The 18,874-nt window shown below is 47.4% G+C and overlaps 6 protein-coding genes; 3 read left to right on the top strand and 3 right to left on the bottom strand.

Annotated features, from left to right (window-relative positions):
- Positions 1-280: 280 nt before the first annotated feature.
- On the bottom strand, positions 281-4,790 carry FFUJ_06636 (uncharacterized protein; the record flags this gene model as incomplete). XM_023579984.1 has 3 exons in its annotated part: positions 281-2,008; positions 2,063-4,444; positions 4,491-4,790. The coding sequence occupies 3 exons, from the start codon at positions 4,788-4,790 to the stop codon at positions 281-283; spliced, it is 4,410 nt and encodes a 1,469-aa protein (XP_023432726.1).
- A 743-nt stretch (positions 4,791-5,533) lies between these two features.
- FFUJ_06635 (uncharacterized protein) lies at positions 5,534-7,269 on the bottom strand (the record flags this gene model as incomplete). XM_023579982.1 has 4 exons in its annotated part: positions 5,534-6,178; positions 6,230-6,827; positions 6,883-6,921; positions 6,977-7,269. 4 exons carry the CDS (start codon positions 7,267-7,269, stop codon positions 5,534-5,536), a joined length of 1,575 nt encoding a protein of 524 aa, XP_023432725.1.
- A 968-nt stretch (positions 7,270-8,237) lies between these two features.
- On the bottom strand, positions 8,238-8,771 carry FFUJ_06634 (uncharacterized protein; the record flags this gene model as incomplete). XM_023579981.1 has 3 exons in its annotated part: positions 8,238-8,471; positions 8,525-8,619; positions 8,684-8,771. The coding sequence occupies 3 exons, from the start codon at positions 8,769-8,771 to the stop codon at positions 8,238-8,240; spliced, it is 417 nt and encodes a 138-aa protein (XP_023432724.1).
- Positions 8,772-10,081: 1,310 nt separating this feature from the next.
- FFUJ_06633 (uncharacterized protein) lies at positions 10,082-12,328 on the top strand (the record flags this gene model as incomplete). The annotated part of the gene is made up of 1 exon (XM_023579980.1): positions 10,082-12,328. One exon carries the CDS (start codon positions 10,082-10,084, stop codon positions 12,326-12,328), a length of 2,247 nt encoding a protein of 748 aa, XP_023432723.1.
- A 352-nt stretch (positions 12,329-12,680) lies between these two features.
- Positions 12,681-16,460, top strand: FFUJ_06632 (uncharacterized protein; the record flags this gene model as incomplete). XM_023579979.1 has 2 exons in its annotated part: positions 12,681-14,364; positions 14,419-16,460. 2 exons carry the CDS (start codon positions 12,681-12,683, stop codon positions 16,458-16,460), a joined length of 3,726 nt encoding a protein of 1,241 aa, XP_023432722.1.
- An 894-nt stretch (positions 16,461-17,354) lies between these two features.
- Positions 17,355-18,552, top strand: FFUJ_06631 (related to bacterial leucyl aminopeptidase; the record flags this gene model as incomplete). XM_023579978.1 has 2 exons in its annotated part: positions 17,355-17,513; positions 17,572-18,552. 2 exons carry the CDS (start codon positions 17,355-17,357, stop codon positions 18,550-18,552), a joined length of 1,140 nt encoding a protein of 379 aa, XP_023432721.1.
- Positions 18,553-18,874: the final 322 nt, after the last annotated feature.

Raw genomic sequence — 18,874 nt, 5'->3', positions numbered from 1 at the left:
GCTGAAGCAATATTTACCGGCTATCTTAAGCAGAAGAAGCCTTTACTCTTAGCCTCACTAAGCAGTAGACGCGCCTTGTTATGCTTCCTTTATTGCCTCCCTTTGTGATATCTTCTTTATAGATGTTGACAGCAGCTGCAAGTAATTAGCCTCCTAACGTAGTATCACCTTCCAGCCGAATAGACTCAAGACAACAACTTTATTAATAACTCGTATCTTAGGTCTACATGTTATGATTGCTGGAGGGGGCTCTGGGATCGGGGCTGTTGCTCCCAAATTCCTAGGTTGCCACACCAACATACTGGTCTCGTATTTTATCCTTCCACGCCTCAAAGGATATGATCTCATCTCCTAGCTTAACTGAGCCGACTGGTACCGCATCAATCTCCTCCATGTTCCGTTTCGGCACCCAATAGTGCTCATGATCTTTACTACACACAGGCCCCAGTCTCCCCTCCATAAGCTTCCTGTAGCACTTATCATCTAGCTGTATACTTCCACTCTCGCTCAGACACGTCCAAATCTCGCTCGCAAAGCTGATCTCGGCTCGACATCCATCACACCAGAAAATCGCTGTCTCAGGCTCGTCAGGCAAGGAGAGATAGCTTCGAATAAACGTCTCGCCTTTTGCCATGGCGATTTCCATTTGGATGTCCTCTGCTTCATAATTCGCCACTGCCTTGATATACTCTTCCCTAGCGATACGCAGGGCTAGGCGCATCAGGTCCATGCAGGCTATGTGATTCGGAAGGTCTCGCATTACCGCTAATATGTGCCCTAGGTTGTATAATGAGTAGAGATCATTGTCAGTGCGGTCATCTGAGAGCATCTCCAGCGCTTCTGTCACACGCGGTCGCAGTATCTGTTTTGCCTTGTCGGTGTCACCGCGATACCTGAAGTATTGCGCAAAAGCAACCGTAGGCTCGATATCATGCGAATCAAGTGCCTCAAACTCAATATAGGCTGCTTCAATCTTGTCAAAGAAGCCTTGAGCCCTTGTTGGGTCAACATCTTTGGAAGTTGCAAGCTCTAGCCATGCGGGTACCATGTAGGTATCGATGAGATTAACAGCCCGCTCGTGAAGCTCAGTCGTAGCCTCGCTTTTATAGAGCTCCCATACTGCAATGCCAGCTTCCTCGTGGCCCTTGATACTGAAGAGAGTCTTGCCGTAGTAGTATCGGATTGTGAAGAGGTAGTCTTGGTCACCTTTCGAAGTGGCCTTTGCAATAGCCCGGGCAAATAGTGTTTCCAGAAGATCGTATCTTGCGGATGTTTCAAAAAGCTTTACGAGCAGAGAAAGGAAGTCCTCACCAGGTTCCAGAAGTCTGTCCATCAGGAACTCTCCTGCTGCGTTAGGGCCATCTTGAGGCTCATCAAGCAGTCGTTCAAAGAAAGTGATCATGGGTTCCCAGCAGCCGGCTATTGAGTATTTTTGAAGAACATCCGAGAAGCCACTGAAGAGATGGATGGACATACCAAGATCAAATACCTTGGAATATGTCGCAATAGCTTCCTGCTGTCGTTCCCCATCTTCCCAGTACTTGTCGCCAAGAGTGTAGATGACTCGTGCTAGAATTCCTTTATGACTTCGCTCGTTTTGCCATTCTGTGTCTTTCGCGAGTGTATCGAGCACCTTCTCAAGGTGGCTGAGAGACTCCTCTTTGGATTCGACGACACGGGATAGTGCGTAGGATGCGACCCAACTTTCTGGATCCATGCTGAGTGCCTTTCGTGCTCTCTCTTCTGCAAGTGACTTTGGAATCTTCTCACTTGCCACATACGAGAGAAGTAGTGCTGCCTGAGCCTCCCACTTTGGGCCTTTCTCCTGGACTTTGATCCTTTCCTGAGCCCAGTCTTCTAACCATTGGATATCTGCTGAGGCCGGGCTATGCACGGAATCGACCTCTTCACCGTCTTCTGTCTTCTTCTCCTTGTCATCTACTGGGACTGCTTCGGATGACTGAGCCCCATCATTTGTTTCCTTACTTTCCTCAGTGGCTGGTGTGTCCTGGAAAGATGTTATTTGCTGCAATATTAGTTAATGATGAGAAAGATTGCATACCTTGTTAAGAATTGTATCAAGTAGTATATAGGCCCGAATAGCCTCCCGCTGAGTGGTATCCTTTGTGAACAAGTCTTCAGCCGCTACCTTTGCAGAGGGGTTAAATAGAGCCAAGTGGCGGTTGGCATCAGGAGCGTTAAACAAAGCTACTAGTGGCGCGCTCTTGATATTCTCGATGACAGCAGAGTCTTTGAGCCATTTCGTAAGCGAGTTGACTCCTTGATCCGATAAGATCCATGTTTTCCAACTAGCAGGAAGATCATTCTTAGAGAACTGCACTTCATCCGCATCCTCGTGGAGCAAGTGGAATCCAAACAAGGAGTCGAGAGCATACGGCTCAGTGAACAGTCTAAGTAAAGCATCACCAACTTGAGCCTTGAGAGAACGGTCTGTCAGAGATAGGTCGGTCTCCTTCAGATGAACGTGGAGGTTACTACAGGCGTAGTCCAAAAGACGCTCTGTCTTTTCAGAGCGCTGATCGGTGAGGCAGTTTATACAGCGCAGGACCATGGAAGCTTGGGAGTTATCCGGATCTCGATAGATGTAGTTCCCCTTGCGCGCCATCTTTAAGTCAAAGAAATCATCAAATCCAAACTTTTGGTACAGGTCGCTTGGACAAATAGTAGAGAGGTAGTGTTTGATAATGCTAACCTCAGCTGGTTGGATCTCTTTGAAGCCACTAGAGCTTCCACTATCGACGATATCTCGTTTCTTGAGCGGGATTATCTCTTGTATAGCGCCAAGTTTGTACTGCACAAGACCTGAGTCGGTGGTAAAGATGGTGTATTTTGACGCAATTTTGGCCTCGATTGACATAAGCGACGTGCTTGCATTGGGACCAGCCTTGAGGGCGAGTGCTGCTTCAATCTGGGCAGGTGAGAACCAGATTCGGGCATCGTTGACCCAAAGAATCATCTCATTAATCTCAGCGATCTCTTTTGGCGTACGCTGTTGATTCAGCTTCTCGATATCCGACTCAATCTGGTCGGGTCGTACGTTGCCAGCAGATTGAAGCAGAGCATCAATTTCATGGACATCGTCTGTTCTGGCGATGCTGTCGAGCACTCTCTCGACCTTGTAGTAGTCCCCCCTCGTAGAAGACTGTAGAGATGAGAGGATCTTGGATCTCAGATCAGAGATACCCGGCCTGGCCGTGTTTTTGAGGATTTCCATACTGTCCATGCGCTTGTTGATGTATAAGACAAGATCTGTGCTGTTTGCATCCCCAAGTACAATCTTGTCCATTTTGACTCCCCCAGCCAGATTGATAGTATCAAATAGCTGCTTGTTTCCTGTCAAGAGTATGCGAGTTCTTTGTATGACAGGGTTGTCAGAGAACCTTTGCAAGAAGCTGATTACAACCTCAGCATTGGCGCCAAGTCCATCGAGTACGATGTAAAATGTCACATCCATGGCCGACAGGTCTTCGTTCTCGAGGAGCAGCTGCGTCCACATGTCCAATGTGCTGCTGAATGATTGAGATTTCTCACAAATGCCTGCCATGCTCTTCATGACAGGTTCCTCAGCCAGTGCAAGTTGACAAATAACGTGTCTGGAGATAACGTTGGCGTCATTGGCATGTGTTGTCGATTTGGTATCGATATCGAGGAAGTTGTGTGCAGTAACGACTCTCTTTCCCGAGCCCTTCATCTTGCGCAGATGAACAACGACGTTGGATGCAAGGAGTGTCTTTCCAGCCCCTTCTTCACCCTCAAGAGCCAGGATACGCTTGGAGTCTTCGGAGCCCGAAATCCAACGAGTAAAGCGAGTGTCGTGGAAGAGCCACTCACCGGTGCCCTCGAGGATGTTGCTTTTGTGTCTTTTCCACGTCTTATCCCAAGGCTCACGACCAGATTCAATTATGGTACGGTCCAAATCCAAGGCGTTGACAATGATGAGCTTCCAGTTGTTTATATCTTTTTCATGTTGTTTCTGCTTTCTGTCATCAACCAGGCTGTTGTGCATGTTCTTGGTTAAATTGAGGCCGTCCTTGGAGTTGGCTGCTGCTTCGTTACTCGACTTCCAAGTCTGTGCAGATACGAGCCCATGCTCCTTTTCTACAAGGTTCTTCATGGCACCTAATAGTTCCTGTACACCATCGTCATTGAGGAACATCTGCTTCATGAAGGCAGCAAACTTGCTCCGTTTTGAGCGTAGCTTGAGGGTATGGTCACAGATGTCCACAAAGATCTGGAGATGCTGACAAGCAATTTTGGTGAGCTTTGAATCCATCCCATAGTCCGTGTAGTAGGTAAGTCGTTCCAGGAACTCGATACACTTCTCGAGAAGGCCAGCGAGGCTTTCGAAGATACCCTCGTAACCCTGCCAGGCCTGGATTACAAAGGTGAGAGCATTGTAGCAGGTACCTGCTGGAGCGAATACCTGGACCAATTGTCAATATAGCAAGGAGATAGAAATAAAAACTCACGTATGACGCCCCGTCTGCAACGATGCCTCCAACGGTCTGGATGCACTGAAGCGTGCGGTTGAAAATGTTCTTAACGGTACCATACTTCTCAGATGCCTTCTTGTCCCTGGACTGGGATTGATCCAAATGTTGCAAGACGCTGTTAATGTCCAGGTTCGGTTTGATCTTGGAGGAATCTCCACCTGCCATTTGCACAACGCGGATCTCGACTTGTTTCCAAATCTGTGAGACCTCATCATCGACATTAGTGCCAAAGACACTAGTGCTGAGTTCGCTACTGGCAGAGATTGTAAGTGCCATTACGTTGAGACGAAGAATCAATGCTTCAAATGAAGGAGAAGAAATGCAGCAAAGGAAAGGTGATTCAAAATCTTATCTTTGAATACTTAAGGACACTTCGTATCTATAAGTGGCAACTGAACTGTTGCCTGGAGCTGAAAGGCGCGAATGTCGGGACTTTTGTCTTCAGGGTGGCCTGATATGTTGGTTGTTGGTCATGCGGCTGAAGCTGTGCCGTAGCATCTCACGCTTTGCAGATGCTGACTGTAGTGAGGCCAATCAACGGTCAACTTGTATCTCTGAACAAAGTCAGAGCATGGTTGCTGCTGACGCAACAACCAACAGGGGGATGCAATGCTATGAAACATCATACCGCATTAGGCTCAATTGCCGCACATCGCCAGGTAATACGAACGGGAGATAATGCGAAACGCAGCAAGGCAAAATAAATGAGAACCTACTACAAGTATAGAAATATTTGTTCCTCAAGATTTATACATCCACAACTCGTTCAGTTAATGTTACATTACAATACAAGCCTCCTCTAAGACAACATATCAAGCAATGGGGATCCTTCCATCAGAGAAATGAAACGAATACTATAAATACACCTCTCCTATCAACTACATCTGAATGTCTTTCTAAAACCCTCTTCTGGCAGATTTGCAAGTGAAATATCTCCGTCAGCCACCGTGCTTGAGACCTCTGACTCTCCAGATGAAGAGTCGGGTAAAAACTCAATCTCAACTGGCGGTACGAGATATTTACTCTGGCTTGGCCGTCTCTTGGGTGCCCCAGCTGTTCCAAATTGCCATGCTTGCTTTGAGATATGACGAGACTACCTCAACTGCGCCACTCGTCTCGCTTGGTGACATGCTACGCGGAGCACTCGGTAGAGCCATGCTTGCGTAATCAGGGCTCTCAGACTGTCTGGGTTGCAGACCCTCGTGTTCAATGCTCCTCGGGCCATCGCTGTTGAGTTGTACGGACCTTTTGAATCCTCGGACTTCCTTGCTAGCTCCGCGTGTACTTCTGCGCGAGGACTTGAGTTCCTCATCAATCATTCGATCAACGTCTTGGACGAATGTCTCACATAGCTCCCTCAACCTCATCGAAACGCCACGATGCCAATCTTTGCCGGCTCTGGGGTTTAGCTCAGGATCCAGCGCACAATAAATTGATCGAACTGTGTTCCTTGTGAGCTCTAACCTATCTTGTTGACGTGCCCTTGTCATGCCGGCCATGCTTGAATTATCAGTAGCGTAAGCAAACCTCCATTGATCGATATATGTCGCTACCAATGGCTTGAGCACCCGAATTGCCCAAGTATATGTGTTTTCCAGTATGAGTCGGAATTTCAAAATATCATTAGCTACGGTTATATCACCTGCCCAAATACATTGCATCATCTGGCGAGAGCATTAGTATAGCTTGGTTGCCGAATCGCAATCTGCACTTACATAACCCTCTTTGTATCCCTGATACTGCTGACTATACTTATCTTTGAAGCGATATGCCATGAGGTCTTGAGCATAAAAGGTTATCCACACCTTGACTTGGGGGCCGACTGTGGTAATAGTTGGGACAGGAGGGACCTGTGCGTTGCCGGCCAGCTGGATAGCGAACCTTGCGGCATTCTGATTCAGCTTGACGGCACACCCACCTGCATTCGCTGCTTGGCAGTAAACAACTTCCTCCAGTCGCCTGGAGGAAGCAGTCGTGCTCCTTTCCGTGCCCTTTGCTCTCTTGTATTCGACAACAAGCCAAGGATAGGAAGACAGATCTGCTTCCAGTGGGGTTTTCTTATCGAGAACATTGAAGGGAGTAGGCTTTAAGCCATGCTGATTTAATTCTCTCAACGTGGACCATAGGAATGGCTCCACTAGGGATGGTGTTGACTCTTTGTGCCATTCTCGCGCCCCGTGACGAGTTACTGTAGGTATTTGGGAGTCAGGGTGGTACATCGGAAATAAAAAGACGAGGTCGGGTTTTGGAGCTTTGAAAGGTCGGTCTTCTTCACTTCTTTTATTGAACGTTGTCCATAAGGCATCCGTATTGCTAGATTGTAAGTTGGTAAGTTTATGTCTTAAGTCATCGATGAGAACATACTTACAACACGATGGAGTCATAGTAGTATTGACATCGTGAGGATCTGCGATGGGGGATAACTATGAGTGGAGAGCTCTTGGGTGGAGTTGTATACTGACATGCGAGGTCTTTTTCCAGTGATGGAGGCACGCGCCATCAATGGGTCTAAGAAATATTCTCGATAGAAATCATCCCATCGATCTTCTTTGAACCCTCCCTTGGCAAGTCTTTTTGCTTCATTCTGGATAGTTAGGTCCTGTTTGGTAGTAGGGTCAAAGTCCTGGCATGTAAAGTCAAGCATTGCCTGTTCGAGACTCTTAACATGGGTCGGGAAAGGGTCTATGCGCTGGTCCCGAAGGTCTTCATCATAGAAGAAGCCGGTATCAGCCAAAGAGGAACGTTTCCAAGACATGTTGGATAGAGCGAAAGCTGCGATGCTTGATTCAAAGAAAATGAGAGTACCAATAGTTAGGGTTACCTGTTGTTGGGTTCTTATCACGAATATATGCACCACAAGGTTACATCTGTTGGTCGACATGTTTATATCCTTGCTTAGTGGCGTCGCAGGATACCTACTTACTGGTCAGCCTTAGTGCTGCGCAACAACCTTTTCGGTGATTCTGGATATATGTATGATTCAGGTCCAGAACAATGTCCCTCCCCAGTCGTATCTGTAAATGAACTGCAGAGCAGAGGCGCAAACATGCCTGAACGAGTTGCAGCAATTAAAATTCCAGGCATTGAACCACTAACTAGAATCGATTGAATGTATTTACATTCCATAGCCATTGAACAATTCAGGAGAGACTCGTAACAGATCATTGACTCATTGAGCCTCCTTTATCGTGCTTCTGGGTCTCCAAACGACCTGCCTAGACGGGGTAGCTAAAGCACGCGAGAAATGAGCTGAAACAAGGATTAGCTGCTGAGCGAATCAAAGGTATGGCTAACACGCACTAACTGTAGCGCCCGGACCGCCCGGGTTACCCGCCCGCTCTCCCGAGTCTGACAATGGTTCGCATGTTTTTGAGAAGTTGGATAACATTTTACGGGGTAAGCTATTGTTTCAAGAATCTGCAAGGGAGATTACACTTGACTGTTAGGAAGTGATGTGCTTGCAGATTTCAACTCAAGTGAGATAAGCAGCTTTCAAGCTTCCGCAGTCCGAGTCGGCTCCTCCTTAACAATTCTTCCATTGGGTAGAATTGGGGGAATGACGTTGCCTTATCTTCAGGCCCCATACCACGTAACCATGCCGCAACTTGCAGCCTAGCTCGTATGTTCAGTTGGGCTGATGAGAAGTGGGATAAATGACGTGCTGCAGAAAGTTCTGTTAGGCCTAGTATAGCTGGAGTAATCAAATCCTATTTATAGTACATTCTAAAACCCAGAGTTGATGGAACCGGTACAAAGCATGTGTGAGAAGAACCCAAGTGAGTAGTTTACTCCCGTCTTAGTGCACCCTTCATCATCGTTCTTGGTGCAGACGCCCAAGATCTCGCTGTTCTGGGAGAATTCCCATCCTTCGCCATTCCAATTAAAGCCGTACTGATCCTCCGTCTTCAGCCCTCGGATTTCAAAGAATCCTTCGATAAGGCACCTCTCGGAAACACACTAGGGAAGCATTAATACAAGGAAATTAGAACTATCTTGGGGTCTGAATATACTTCGAATTGCTGGACGTTATCGAGGCAGCCGCCCGGGTATGATACAGCAACTGCGTCAGTGTTGTAGATATCACCTCCAGTATCAGGAACAATCTCTCCGATTCCCATAAGTTGAGGTTAGAAACAAAGAGGGAAGCAAAAGAGGAAATGAATGCATACTTTGAGATGCGGAAGTGCCGACTGCGAAATCTGCTCGAGCGTAGCCAATCAAGGCCATCAAGCTAGCGATGCGAAAAATAGAATGCATTGTGACGAAGAAAAAGTTTGATAAGGTTTGTAAGCGTACTGGTACTGTGAGGTGAGGCTTGTGAGCTGCTGATGATGGTGCAAGTCGATCTGACATCAATGCCCTTATATAAGTGCTGTGAGTTTGCCGAGACTTGGCCTGGCGGCATATAAATGAAATATTCTGATGATCTCTCTGTTGTCTAACAGGATTAAAAAGTGTTGCCTGGGATGATCCTCATTGTAGAGGTATAGAATGACGTATCGTTGCTTTTGGCTGGTGTTGTCGCACAGCCTTAGCGGATCAATGAGGCTATGATCTCGTTCGGTCCTCCAATTTAGTCAATACATGGGCTAGTTGATCTGGAAAAACTTACAACCCATAAGCCTATTCCCCATATCTTTGTCGATTATCCCCAGTTTGAGGAAGGGGAGTTTGTTTTAGCTCTGGGCTAGCATGTCGAAGGATCAGAAGGATTTAATGCTACGTCATTGCGCGCCGTGGGGCAGAAGGATATGGACCCAAGAGAGGGATTAAGATACAACTGTCACGCTAACAATGGCTTAAACTGACTGACTGACAGATTTATAAAATAATAAGAACTGCTTTCCGATAGTAGGAGACCTCTTTAGCTAATAAAGCATAAATTTGAGGGTATCTCTGAGCATATTGCTGCCTACTCACTAACAAGATGGATTAGGGTAACTGGGGTTTGTGGGGTTCGTGGATATAAAAATCTTAAACCCTTCTTCAGTCTAATAAAAAGACTATTAACAATAAGGCCTAGTACTAAACTTGAAAGCATGCTTATAGCTAAGTTCTAGCCCTTTCTGTTAAAACGTGAATCGTGTACTGATTGAAGAAGCAGATCTAGACAGACTAAACGCGTGATGGATCCACGGGATCGGATAAATGATAACACTGACCTTTCACACTTTCATCCACCTCAGTCCTGTAGATACACCGATAACATTCAGCTCTGATTCTGTCCCGATAATGATTGGTCTTTGGCCTCTTGAAACGTTAATAAATAGCGGTAGACAAGCAAAAAAAGAAATGATAGGCATGCCAAGCCAGAAAGTGGAAATTAGCAGTACACAAGCCAATTGAATGCATCGCCTTCGCGCTCACCCTAGAACGGCTGAAGTGAAATCGACAGGGGCCAAAGTCAAGTGCCAGAAGATAACGAAGTTAAAAGGTAGGAGGTGCTGTTGAGAAAGTGTGAACATGTAGAGAGAAGTAGAAATTTTCCACTCCCCTCACGTTACCTTGTTCCTCAAATTCTCTGTCATTTGCTACTCGTTTTCTATGTCAAATATTGAATCTTGACCATGTCGACCGGGCTTCCTATCAGGCTTCTTTGTAACGACAACGGGATCTTCTCCGTTGTTGACCCTGTCGCTCACCATGTGACGAGCTTTGACATCCTCTCCTACACCTGGGGCAAGGAAGTGGCGCCTTACAAATGCGGTATTGGAGGCGTCACCTGGGATATCAAGATCAATCCCGACAAACTGAAAGACATCAAGCGGCTGATGGTGGCAGCCAACATAAAGTACCTTTGGGCCGACTGCGTGTGCATAAACCAGACAGATGAGAATGAGAAGACTGCTGAGATCCCCAAGATGTTCGAGTACTACAGAAACGCTGAGAGATGTCATCTTCTCATGGACATGGAGGAAGCTTGGATCCCGCAGGAGATCGTCGATGATCTAAAGTTCCTTGACCATGTCTTGTACCATATGCAAGGTGCGGCTCTCGCCTCCGAGGCCGTCGGTCTGACTGAGAGGGTCGTCAACCTTCTTACCCATTGGGCCAGCACGACCTGGAAGTTTGACATAGCCCAGTCGAGCGTGAGGTCTGCAGCAATCGACATGGGCGTTTTAAACTGTTACTCGACCTGCATTAAACGTGTCACATCACTGTTCGACAATGACTACTTTACTCGTGTCTGGACATTCCAAGAGATGATCCTCGGCAAGAATATCACGATTTGGGGGGTAAACCCCGAAAGTATCTTCTACATCGGCCAACTCCATACCTGGATGGACTTGGCAATCGAGTGCGCTGACAAAGCGGTCAAACTGCACGATTGGATTGAGAATGGCAGGTTTTTCAAGACGGCAGCAGTCAACGCCATACTTAGAGTCATTGGAGAGGATATCTTATTCCTCGTCAGCCTGCGAACTCAGGTGAAGGGCATTAACAGTGCAAGGACCGACATCATCAACGGTGGTTCTTACTGGTGGCGAGAGAACTACAAAGGGATAAGCAACATATTTTCAGCCATCTCTCTCAAGCCACGCAAATGCAGAGACACGGCGGACATCTTCAGGGGCCTCTTGGGCATCTTTAGCGGACTTTTCACCGATGATGAGGTGAAAACGGAGCTGTCAGGAAAAGACATCACATCCATCTCATTCAATTTCTTCAAGAAACTGTCTGCTGAGACCGGACTGGCATGGACCAAGCTTGGAGTAGCCAGTAAGGCAAGGGAAAGTGGGTGGAACTGGATCCCGCTGGTAGCAACCGACAACCAGGTCGCGTCTACCGATTGTTTCGCGGGGGTACTCAACCTCGGAAGACTGAAGAAGGAAGGGCGGGCGAAAGCATTAGCCACGACAGGTCTCATCGGAACCCCACGCAAGCTCATGAAGATCCGACTCAGCCAAGGAAAAGGAGACTTCCAATTCACCTTCAAGGGCTGTAATTGTGGCAAGAAGATCAAGACTGGCCGCATCAGTAGGGAGCTCATACCCACGTATGACCAGCCCAGAGACGTGGTCAAGGACGAGACTGGTAGGACCCTGGTCCAATGCGCTACGATCTTGGGAGCCATCATGGACCCAGGATGCGATGACCTGGTTCAATATCGGAGGAAATTGCTCCAGAAGCTGCAGCCGATGTGGGAGACTACAGATCCCAGTGCAAAGCCTGTAGGTTGGGAAGACCGGTCGGTGAGCGGTACAGGCTGGGAACATCCAGACGCCATAGGTTTTCGGGTGCATAATTTCTCCATGAACTACCGCATGGTCTCGATGACAAGGTGCGGCTCGCGCCTTGCAAATGGGAGCACGGCAAACATCATCTGCCACGTCAGTGTTAACTGCGGATGCACTATCGTCGCCCCATTTGCACTTATTTTCGAGGCCATAACCGCGGTTCAAGGAAGCTCCCTGGGTGACACGGCTGCAGAAGCAGACAGTGATGACAGGATAGTGCTACAAGATGGATTAGGACTTGTACAGGTTGGTGATGTTGGCAAAGCCTTCGACGTAGTAGCATTCTCGGGTGATATACAGGCCCACAAGTTGTATGCTGCCGCCTGCAGGAAGAACAAGGAGAATGTGAGAGTTGTTCATGAAGTGCCTCTTCCCAGTGGCAGGGCACTGGTGCAGGAGGACTTTACACATGGGGCTATGGATATAATGAAGGATTATGGATATGTGCATACTGGGGGATCTGGAAATTTGCTCTTGTCTAGAAAACATCGTCTGGATGCTTACAAGGTGGTTGGTGTTTGCATTGATGAGTATGTTCCACATAAGAATGAGGAACAGCCAGTCACTATTGGATAGAAAACCCAATATCTGCCTTGATCAACTTTAGAGACAAGTAATTATTAAGATTATTTTATCTTCTTTTATGTAAATATTATTTATAGGCTAAAATAAGAAGATATAAAACTATACTTTAGTATTAATAAATCTAACTTAAGATTAAGGCTATGCAATGATTGGATCTCATTGTTTTACATTTTCAATCTGTAGCCTACACCAATAGTTGTGACTGAAAGTCAGCATGCATATTGCACAGCCTCCACAACGTATTACTAGTAATCCTATATCAGGCTGCCTTACCCCTCCCAACACGAACCCAATTCCTGTCTCCAATCTTCCTCTATCACCTTTCTCCTAAATCTACATGATCATGTCGTCCACGAAGGTTGACAAAGGAGAAGACCCGCTAGATATCCCAAAGTCAGATGGTAACGACATTATCAGAGAATTCAAAGACTATGCTAAGCAACAGCGAGAAATTGTAAAGCAAGCAAGATTAAACCGGAAAAAAGCGGATAAAGAAGCACAATTTACAGAGCTGAAGAAATTTGCCCAAGGTTTCAAGCTGGCCACTCCAGTACCATCAGATTTGGTTGATATTCTTTCCAATGATCCTTCCAAGCAGAAAGAGATAATCGAAAAGGGTAGACGTGCCGCAGAACCTCTCGCGCATGAGAAAGCAGAAGCAGCCGAAACTAAGGAGGCCGTCGAACCCGAAAAGCAGAGGCCGCCACCTCAGAAAAACAATCAGGGTGTATACTGGCTCCCACAATCCGTATCATGGGCCGATGTGGTGCGTGGCACGTCGTTGAAAGTCGATCAGCCTGCTGCACCCATTTCTAGTTTCAGGAGTAATAACCCGACAGCAAGCGTCTATTCTTCATCCCTTAGTGGCTTCACGAGGAGTACCGAGGCAACACAAACGACAACGTTGACTTCGGTGTCTAGTCAATCCAAGACTGTTCGTGCTGACCAAGTTCGAAACCCAAATCCTTCCTTGGGAATCCTCAGGGATATTCAAGAAGTTGATGAAAATCTACCATCTGTACTGGCCCAAAACAAGACGGGACAATCATTACAGGATGAGCCTTGTGACAAGGATGACGAATCGCTCATCTCGCAAACATCAACGACCTACACTCCAGAGCAGAGAGTTGATGTCGTTGTGAGATTTTCGCAAGCCATGCTCAAAGGCCTCCACTCTCATGTCAACTATGGTGCGGCAAATGAGTCATCAAGGCGACATGTCCTTGCTCATCTCTGCTCGGCTTTGAAGACATTTGCTGAATCCGTTGAGGCGGATACGTCAGAAAGAACACAAGCAAAGGCGAGAAAAATGGTGCGAAGGCTGAGATCTGAAATTGCTCGCAATCTTCAGGACGAAATCCTGAGGGACGACCAAGTTCAAGAAAGCAATCGCATGCCGATCAATTTAACAGACAGAGACGAAATGGGCGCTGCTGAGAAGATAAACCGCTGGGATATACCGACGCCTGATCTGGATTCCCGGGCCGGGTGGCAGGCAGAACCAGATATACAGCCCAAGCAACAGTACCACTCAGAGCCATCTCTGAGCCTCCCTACAAGGTCAGAGAGCTCCGTGGAGCGGAGCGACGTAGAAGTGTCACCACGTGATACCACGCAGATATATGGGACATCTATCAATCCAGTTGAAGTAATGAAGCACTTTTCAACACATCCAGCGTTTGAGAAGCTCCTTCAAACTACGCGGAAGCTCTTTGAACGATTTCACAGTCAAAAAATGGATTTGGTACGCCAACGCACATCCCTCTCGATTCGTCGCCAGATAAGAAAACAGGGAAGCAATAGCAGTGTCGCGATTTTCAACCTCGACTGGGACCTACATGGTTTCTTAGTCGCAAATTATGATGATGGCGTCCATCAAAATATTGACAAGATACTTGCTGTCACTGGGACAATGGGAAATGCGCAGCTATGCTCAGTTGGCCAATACTTTGCATGGGCATGGCCAGGTTACGAATTTCAGCTGTTGGAGGAACTGCAGTCAACACTGCGTGGCTCTACAAGCAAAAGTAAGTGCCGTGTGTTTGGGCGGAACCACTACCCTGGCTAATATCTTATCAAAGATCGACGACGCAAGAGGCATCCGGCGGGACGCGTGACTGTAGACTCAACACTTCACATGGTAACAGTCCATGGAGCCGAAGATTTCATCATTGCTATTGCGCAGCAGCTCTCTTGGTTGATAGCAGTATGCCAAGAAAAGCAGGGCCAGATTTCTCATACCTACGTGGGCTTCTTTGAGGCAAATAGTGCCGAAACAACTGCAATCGCGACATTCGACATCAATGTTCAACTCGAAGTTGCATCGATTCAACCCAGTGGCAGTTGCTGGAACACGATAGTCGGACCCGCAGTTATAGTAACTGGGTTTCCCCTTCCTGAGCGCCATCACAACGAACAAGGGCTTGAGATGTCGGTCCCTGTGATGGCGGCTCTTGCGGACACTCCTCAGGCCGTCAGTTACAGAGGTGGTTTTGTTTTCAAGGCCAGACACCACGCTATCGTACCCATCGAGGACTTTGGATCGTCCATACAATGGCATTTGATAGACACCTATCCCGAGAGGCTTGAGTGGACTCAGATCGATAGAGCATGCCCTAAGAGACTTAGAGGCACGATGAACAAAGACTTTTGGAATCGCCGCTCATTTCTCGGGTGGTGCCCGCAAGTTCTTGAGCTTCTGGCAACATCGAGCTTTAATCATGCGTCTGTACAGTACTCCAAGGCTGTGAAACCTCCAAGATGGGCCCAGATTGATAAGTTCATCATTGGATTTAGCCAGTGGGGAACAGCTACTGCTCAAGTAACCTTTGGCAAGAAAGATGGGTTCCGAAGCTTTCGACCAGATGATTACGAAACGCTACTTGACGATGCTAAGGATACTCAAGTCATTTTGCATGACACAACTTCCAAACGCGCTTTTCAAACCAATGCGGAGGATCTGATTCTTAACATTCTTCTCCATCGACAGAGTTTACGTCTATCAGGACAATCACAAAACCCGACAGAGAAGAGTGCAGTAGATATCATCCATGGTGCAGATACAAGCAGACAGAAAACCACAACTCGTGCTGCTATGCTTAACAACGCTGAGAAGATTTTTTCTATCAGAACATCCATGTCCAATGCTAAGAAGGAAGAAAGCCGGTTTAAATACGAAGTAAAACTGCTCTACTCGACGGTCGATGGGCTCTGGGCCCAGTCATATGCAAGTGGTGACACGGCAATAAAGCTCGGCGTCCAGTTCGGACAGAATGTCGCTGGATGGGAATACATGGATGTTGTCAACAACATCAAAGTGATATTGCCCAAGTCAGTTGACTTGAAAAAGTCATGCGGGCGCTGGAACGACTACGCAAAAGACATCCAAGCCATTGTGCTATTTGGAGGTGACTTTGGAGATGTTCTCGCACCGGGGTCATCCAAGCTGTGCTTGAATTACAAGTACCTGCCAAGAGATGAGTGCTACCTGGGCGTTCGAGTAGACGCACTCCAGTCGCTTTATGATCGGCAGGGGTCATCCCAAGACCAAAAGAAACTTTCGCCGTCTGGCCTTACGCTACAGGGATCGCAAGATCTGTTCAGGCCATGTGCAGGCATATGCTCCGATCATGTGGTTCGCATTGTGAAGCAGTCAAAAGGCCATTGTCCACTACCTCTTGAGAAGAACGGTGCAATCATTATCGGCGAAGCTCGAGAGAGTTTGCGCCCCAACATGTTTGGCAAGAATCAGCGACCACAAAAGAAATCTTCTCGAGCTCAACGCCAAGAACGCCAGGCTTTGTACCGCACAAAGAGGGAGACAGACGCGATAGCAGCTACACAGTCCCCAGAGCCTGACATATTTCCGAAACCAATATACTTGTCCGACAGAACATCAGAGAATGCGAAAGCAAGAAGACCCAAACATGAGATGTCTTCATCATCAACTGTGAGCAGTGGCCCCTGGAATGGATCTTCAATCACAGATGGGATTGTCAGCTCGTCATCCATTTCTTCAAGCCCACCGATGAGAACTTGGAGTAGCATAGTTGCTTCTAAAACGAAAGAGGATGATTTCGAGGCCAGAGTGGACAACAAGGCCGGGCTAAAGCCAGGGGCGTAATATTTAAGGTCTATTGGACACAAGGGAGGTCTTGCCGGAACTTTTAGAGATATATTCTGAGGCAAAGAGAAATAGAGCTGCATATATTCACTATTTTCTCCTTTCTATCTAGAATCCAAGCACCCTCGTCACCTTCCAATTATGGGTTGAGGTGGGATGATCACCCAGCGACCTGCCTAGAAGGGTATGTTCCCTGCAGTGCCGAGCCCGGTTACCCCTCTCGAAGAACTTTTGAAGCGCGTGCTAAGAAGATGCGTAGCGGTGAATATCGAGAGAGACATGGTCCAATTAAGCTTAAATTTTACCCTTCAAGCTAACAAAAAGGCATGATTAGTTGTATCCTTCGACGAAACATTCCATAGCTAGTCTTGTTCGTTATAATGTGATATTTACCCTGCATTGAAACAGCACTGTTCATCCCAAGATGCGGGGAAACGCCAAGTGCCCAGCGTTCCTTGCATGCTACCCAGGAACAAATGCTGACCCGCGTCATGTTTATCTCTGGCTTTGTTGCGATTTTCCACTAATTAACCAATGTCCTTCGATCCGGCTGCTTGGCTCTTTTGTGATTCCCCTCATGAGCTTCCCAACGTGGAGTAGGCAATACCACCCAGTGACTTGGCAACCGATGATGCAGACGAATCGCTTGCCAAAACGTCGCATTGGCCGTTCATTGCCAATTTCTGTTTACAGGGGATGTAGATATCACGAGGGTTGGTGGTATTGAGATCCGGGGCAACCGGAGTCTGCATAGGATCTGCAGGCGTATATAAAGGTCGTGGTTTGTCCACATTGCCTGTGCTTCGACCTCGCAAGGCCTGCTTCGTCAATACTCTCTCCTCAGCTCTCGCGCAGACCTTATTCTTCTGACCCTACATTGTCCAACTAGACATCATGCGTTACACAGTCCCTCTCATGGCGGCGCTGGCTGCCTCGGCTACAGCTACTGCACCAATTGGAGCCGGGAAGCGCGCGCAGAAGCTCTATACACTAGAGACTGCACCTGGTGAGACCGTCGAGGTTACTGAGGATGAGAAGTTTCAGATGATTGATGTAAGTTCCCATGTAACATACTCGAATGTATGAAGACTTGATTGCTGACTGTTTGCAGGATCACATCCACTTCTTTGACATTACAGAGTGGAAGGACCACAGCGCCGCTCCCTCAGGTGCTCGTCTTGCTAGCATAACAAGCAAATTCCCCGAGAAGCTTGCTCACCAAACCAACGTCAAGAATATCGTCAAGAAAGTCAATGTCAAAAACATTGAGAAGCAGCTCAAGAAGTTCTCCTCATTCCACAACCGCTACTTCAACTCTGCCTTTGGAGTTGAAGCTGCTGAGTGGCTACACAAAGAGATCCAGAAGGCTATCAAGAAGAGCAAGCATCCTTATGCCTCGGTCCGACTGGTCCAGCACCAGGCTTGGTCGCAGCCTTCGATCATTGTCTCGATTCCTGGACAGGTGCGTCTCAAGACTGTTGTCACGGGTTCTCATCTTGACTCGGTTATCTCTAATGATCGTGGAGCTGGTCGTGCTCCTGGCGCTGACGACAACGGCTCTGCATCCATCATGCTTCTGAACCTTCTCTCCGCCTTCCTGGAGGATCCCCGAATTGCCAAGGGCGATCATCTCAACACTGTTGAGTTCCACTGGTACTCAGCTGAAGAGACCGGACTCCTTGGTTCTCAGGACATCTTCAACACCTATGCTCGACTGGGTATCCAGGTCGAGGCAATGCTCAACCAGGATATGGTTGGCTACAAGGGCCGCGACGGAGTCGAGCGCTTCGGTCTCATCACCGACAACACTAGTCCTACACAAAATGACTTCCTGAAACTTCTCATTGAGGAATACGCAGACATTCCTTATGAGGAGTCTACTTGCGGTTATGCTTGCTCTGACCACGCCTCGGCTAACCGCAACGGCTTCCCCTCGTCATTCCTCTTTGAGACACCTTTCGGAAACCATAACCCTTACATCCACACTCCTAACGACACTATTGCGCATATTGATTTCGATCATGTCATTGAACATGCCAAGGTTACTGCTGGCTTTGTTTATGAGCTTGCCCACCGCAACTTCACTGTCTAAGCTGGTTGTAAGGGAAAAGAGGAGATAGATTATGATTCAGTAGTCCAGAATAAAACCTCAGGTTATGTTGCACGTTAGTTCTATATACCCTGGCAATAATAACACTTTGGAGAATTGCTTCTTTACAATATGTTACAGTTTGTCCCTCATGGTGAATGAACTCAATGGAGTCACTATGCCCTGCTCAATTCATGATGAATAATGTCGCGTGGGTCTAGGGTCGCTTTCCGTTTCCACACGGAATCCCACCGTTACTTGACCAATAATAGAAGGGGTTAGTCAAGGCGATAAGATGGATTGCATTACCCAACCAGTAAGAAGC

Source organism: Fusarium fujikuroi, chromosome FFUJ_chr06 (assembly GCF_900079805.1).
Source record: "Fusarium fujikuroi IMI 58289 draft genome, chromosome FFUJ_chr06".
Lineage (NCBI taxonomy): Eukaryota > Fungi > Ascomycota > Sordariomycetes > Hypocreales > Nectriaceae > Fusarium > Fusarium fujikuroi.
The sequence above is the reverse complement of the archived record's forward strand: the minus strand, read 5'-3'. Positions and strand labels throughout refer to the sequence as shown.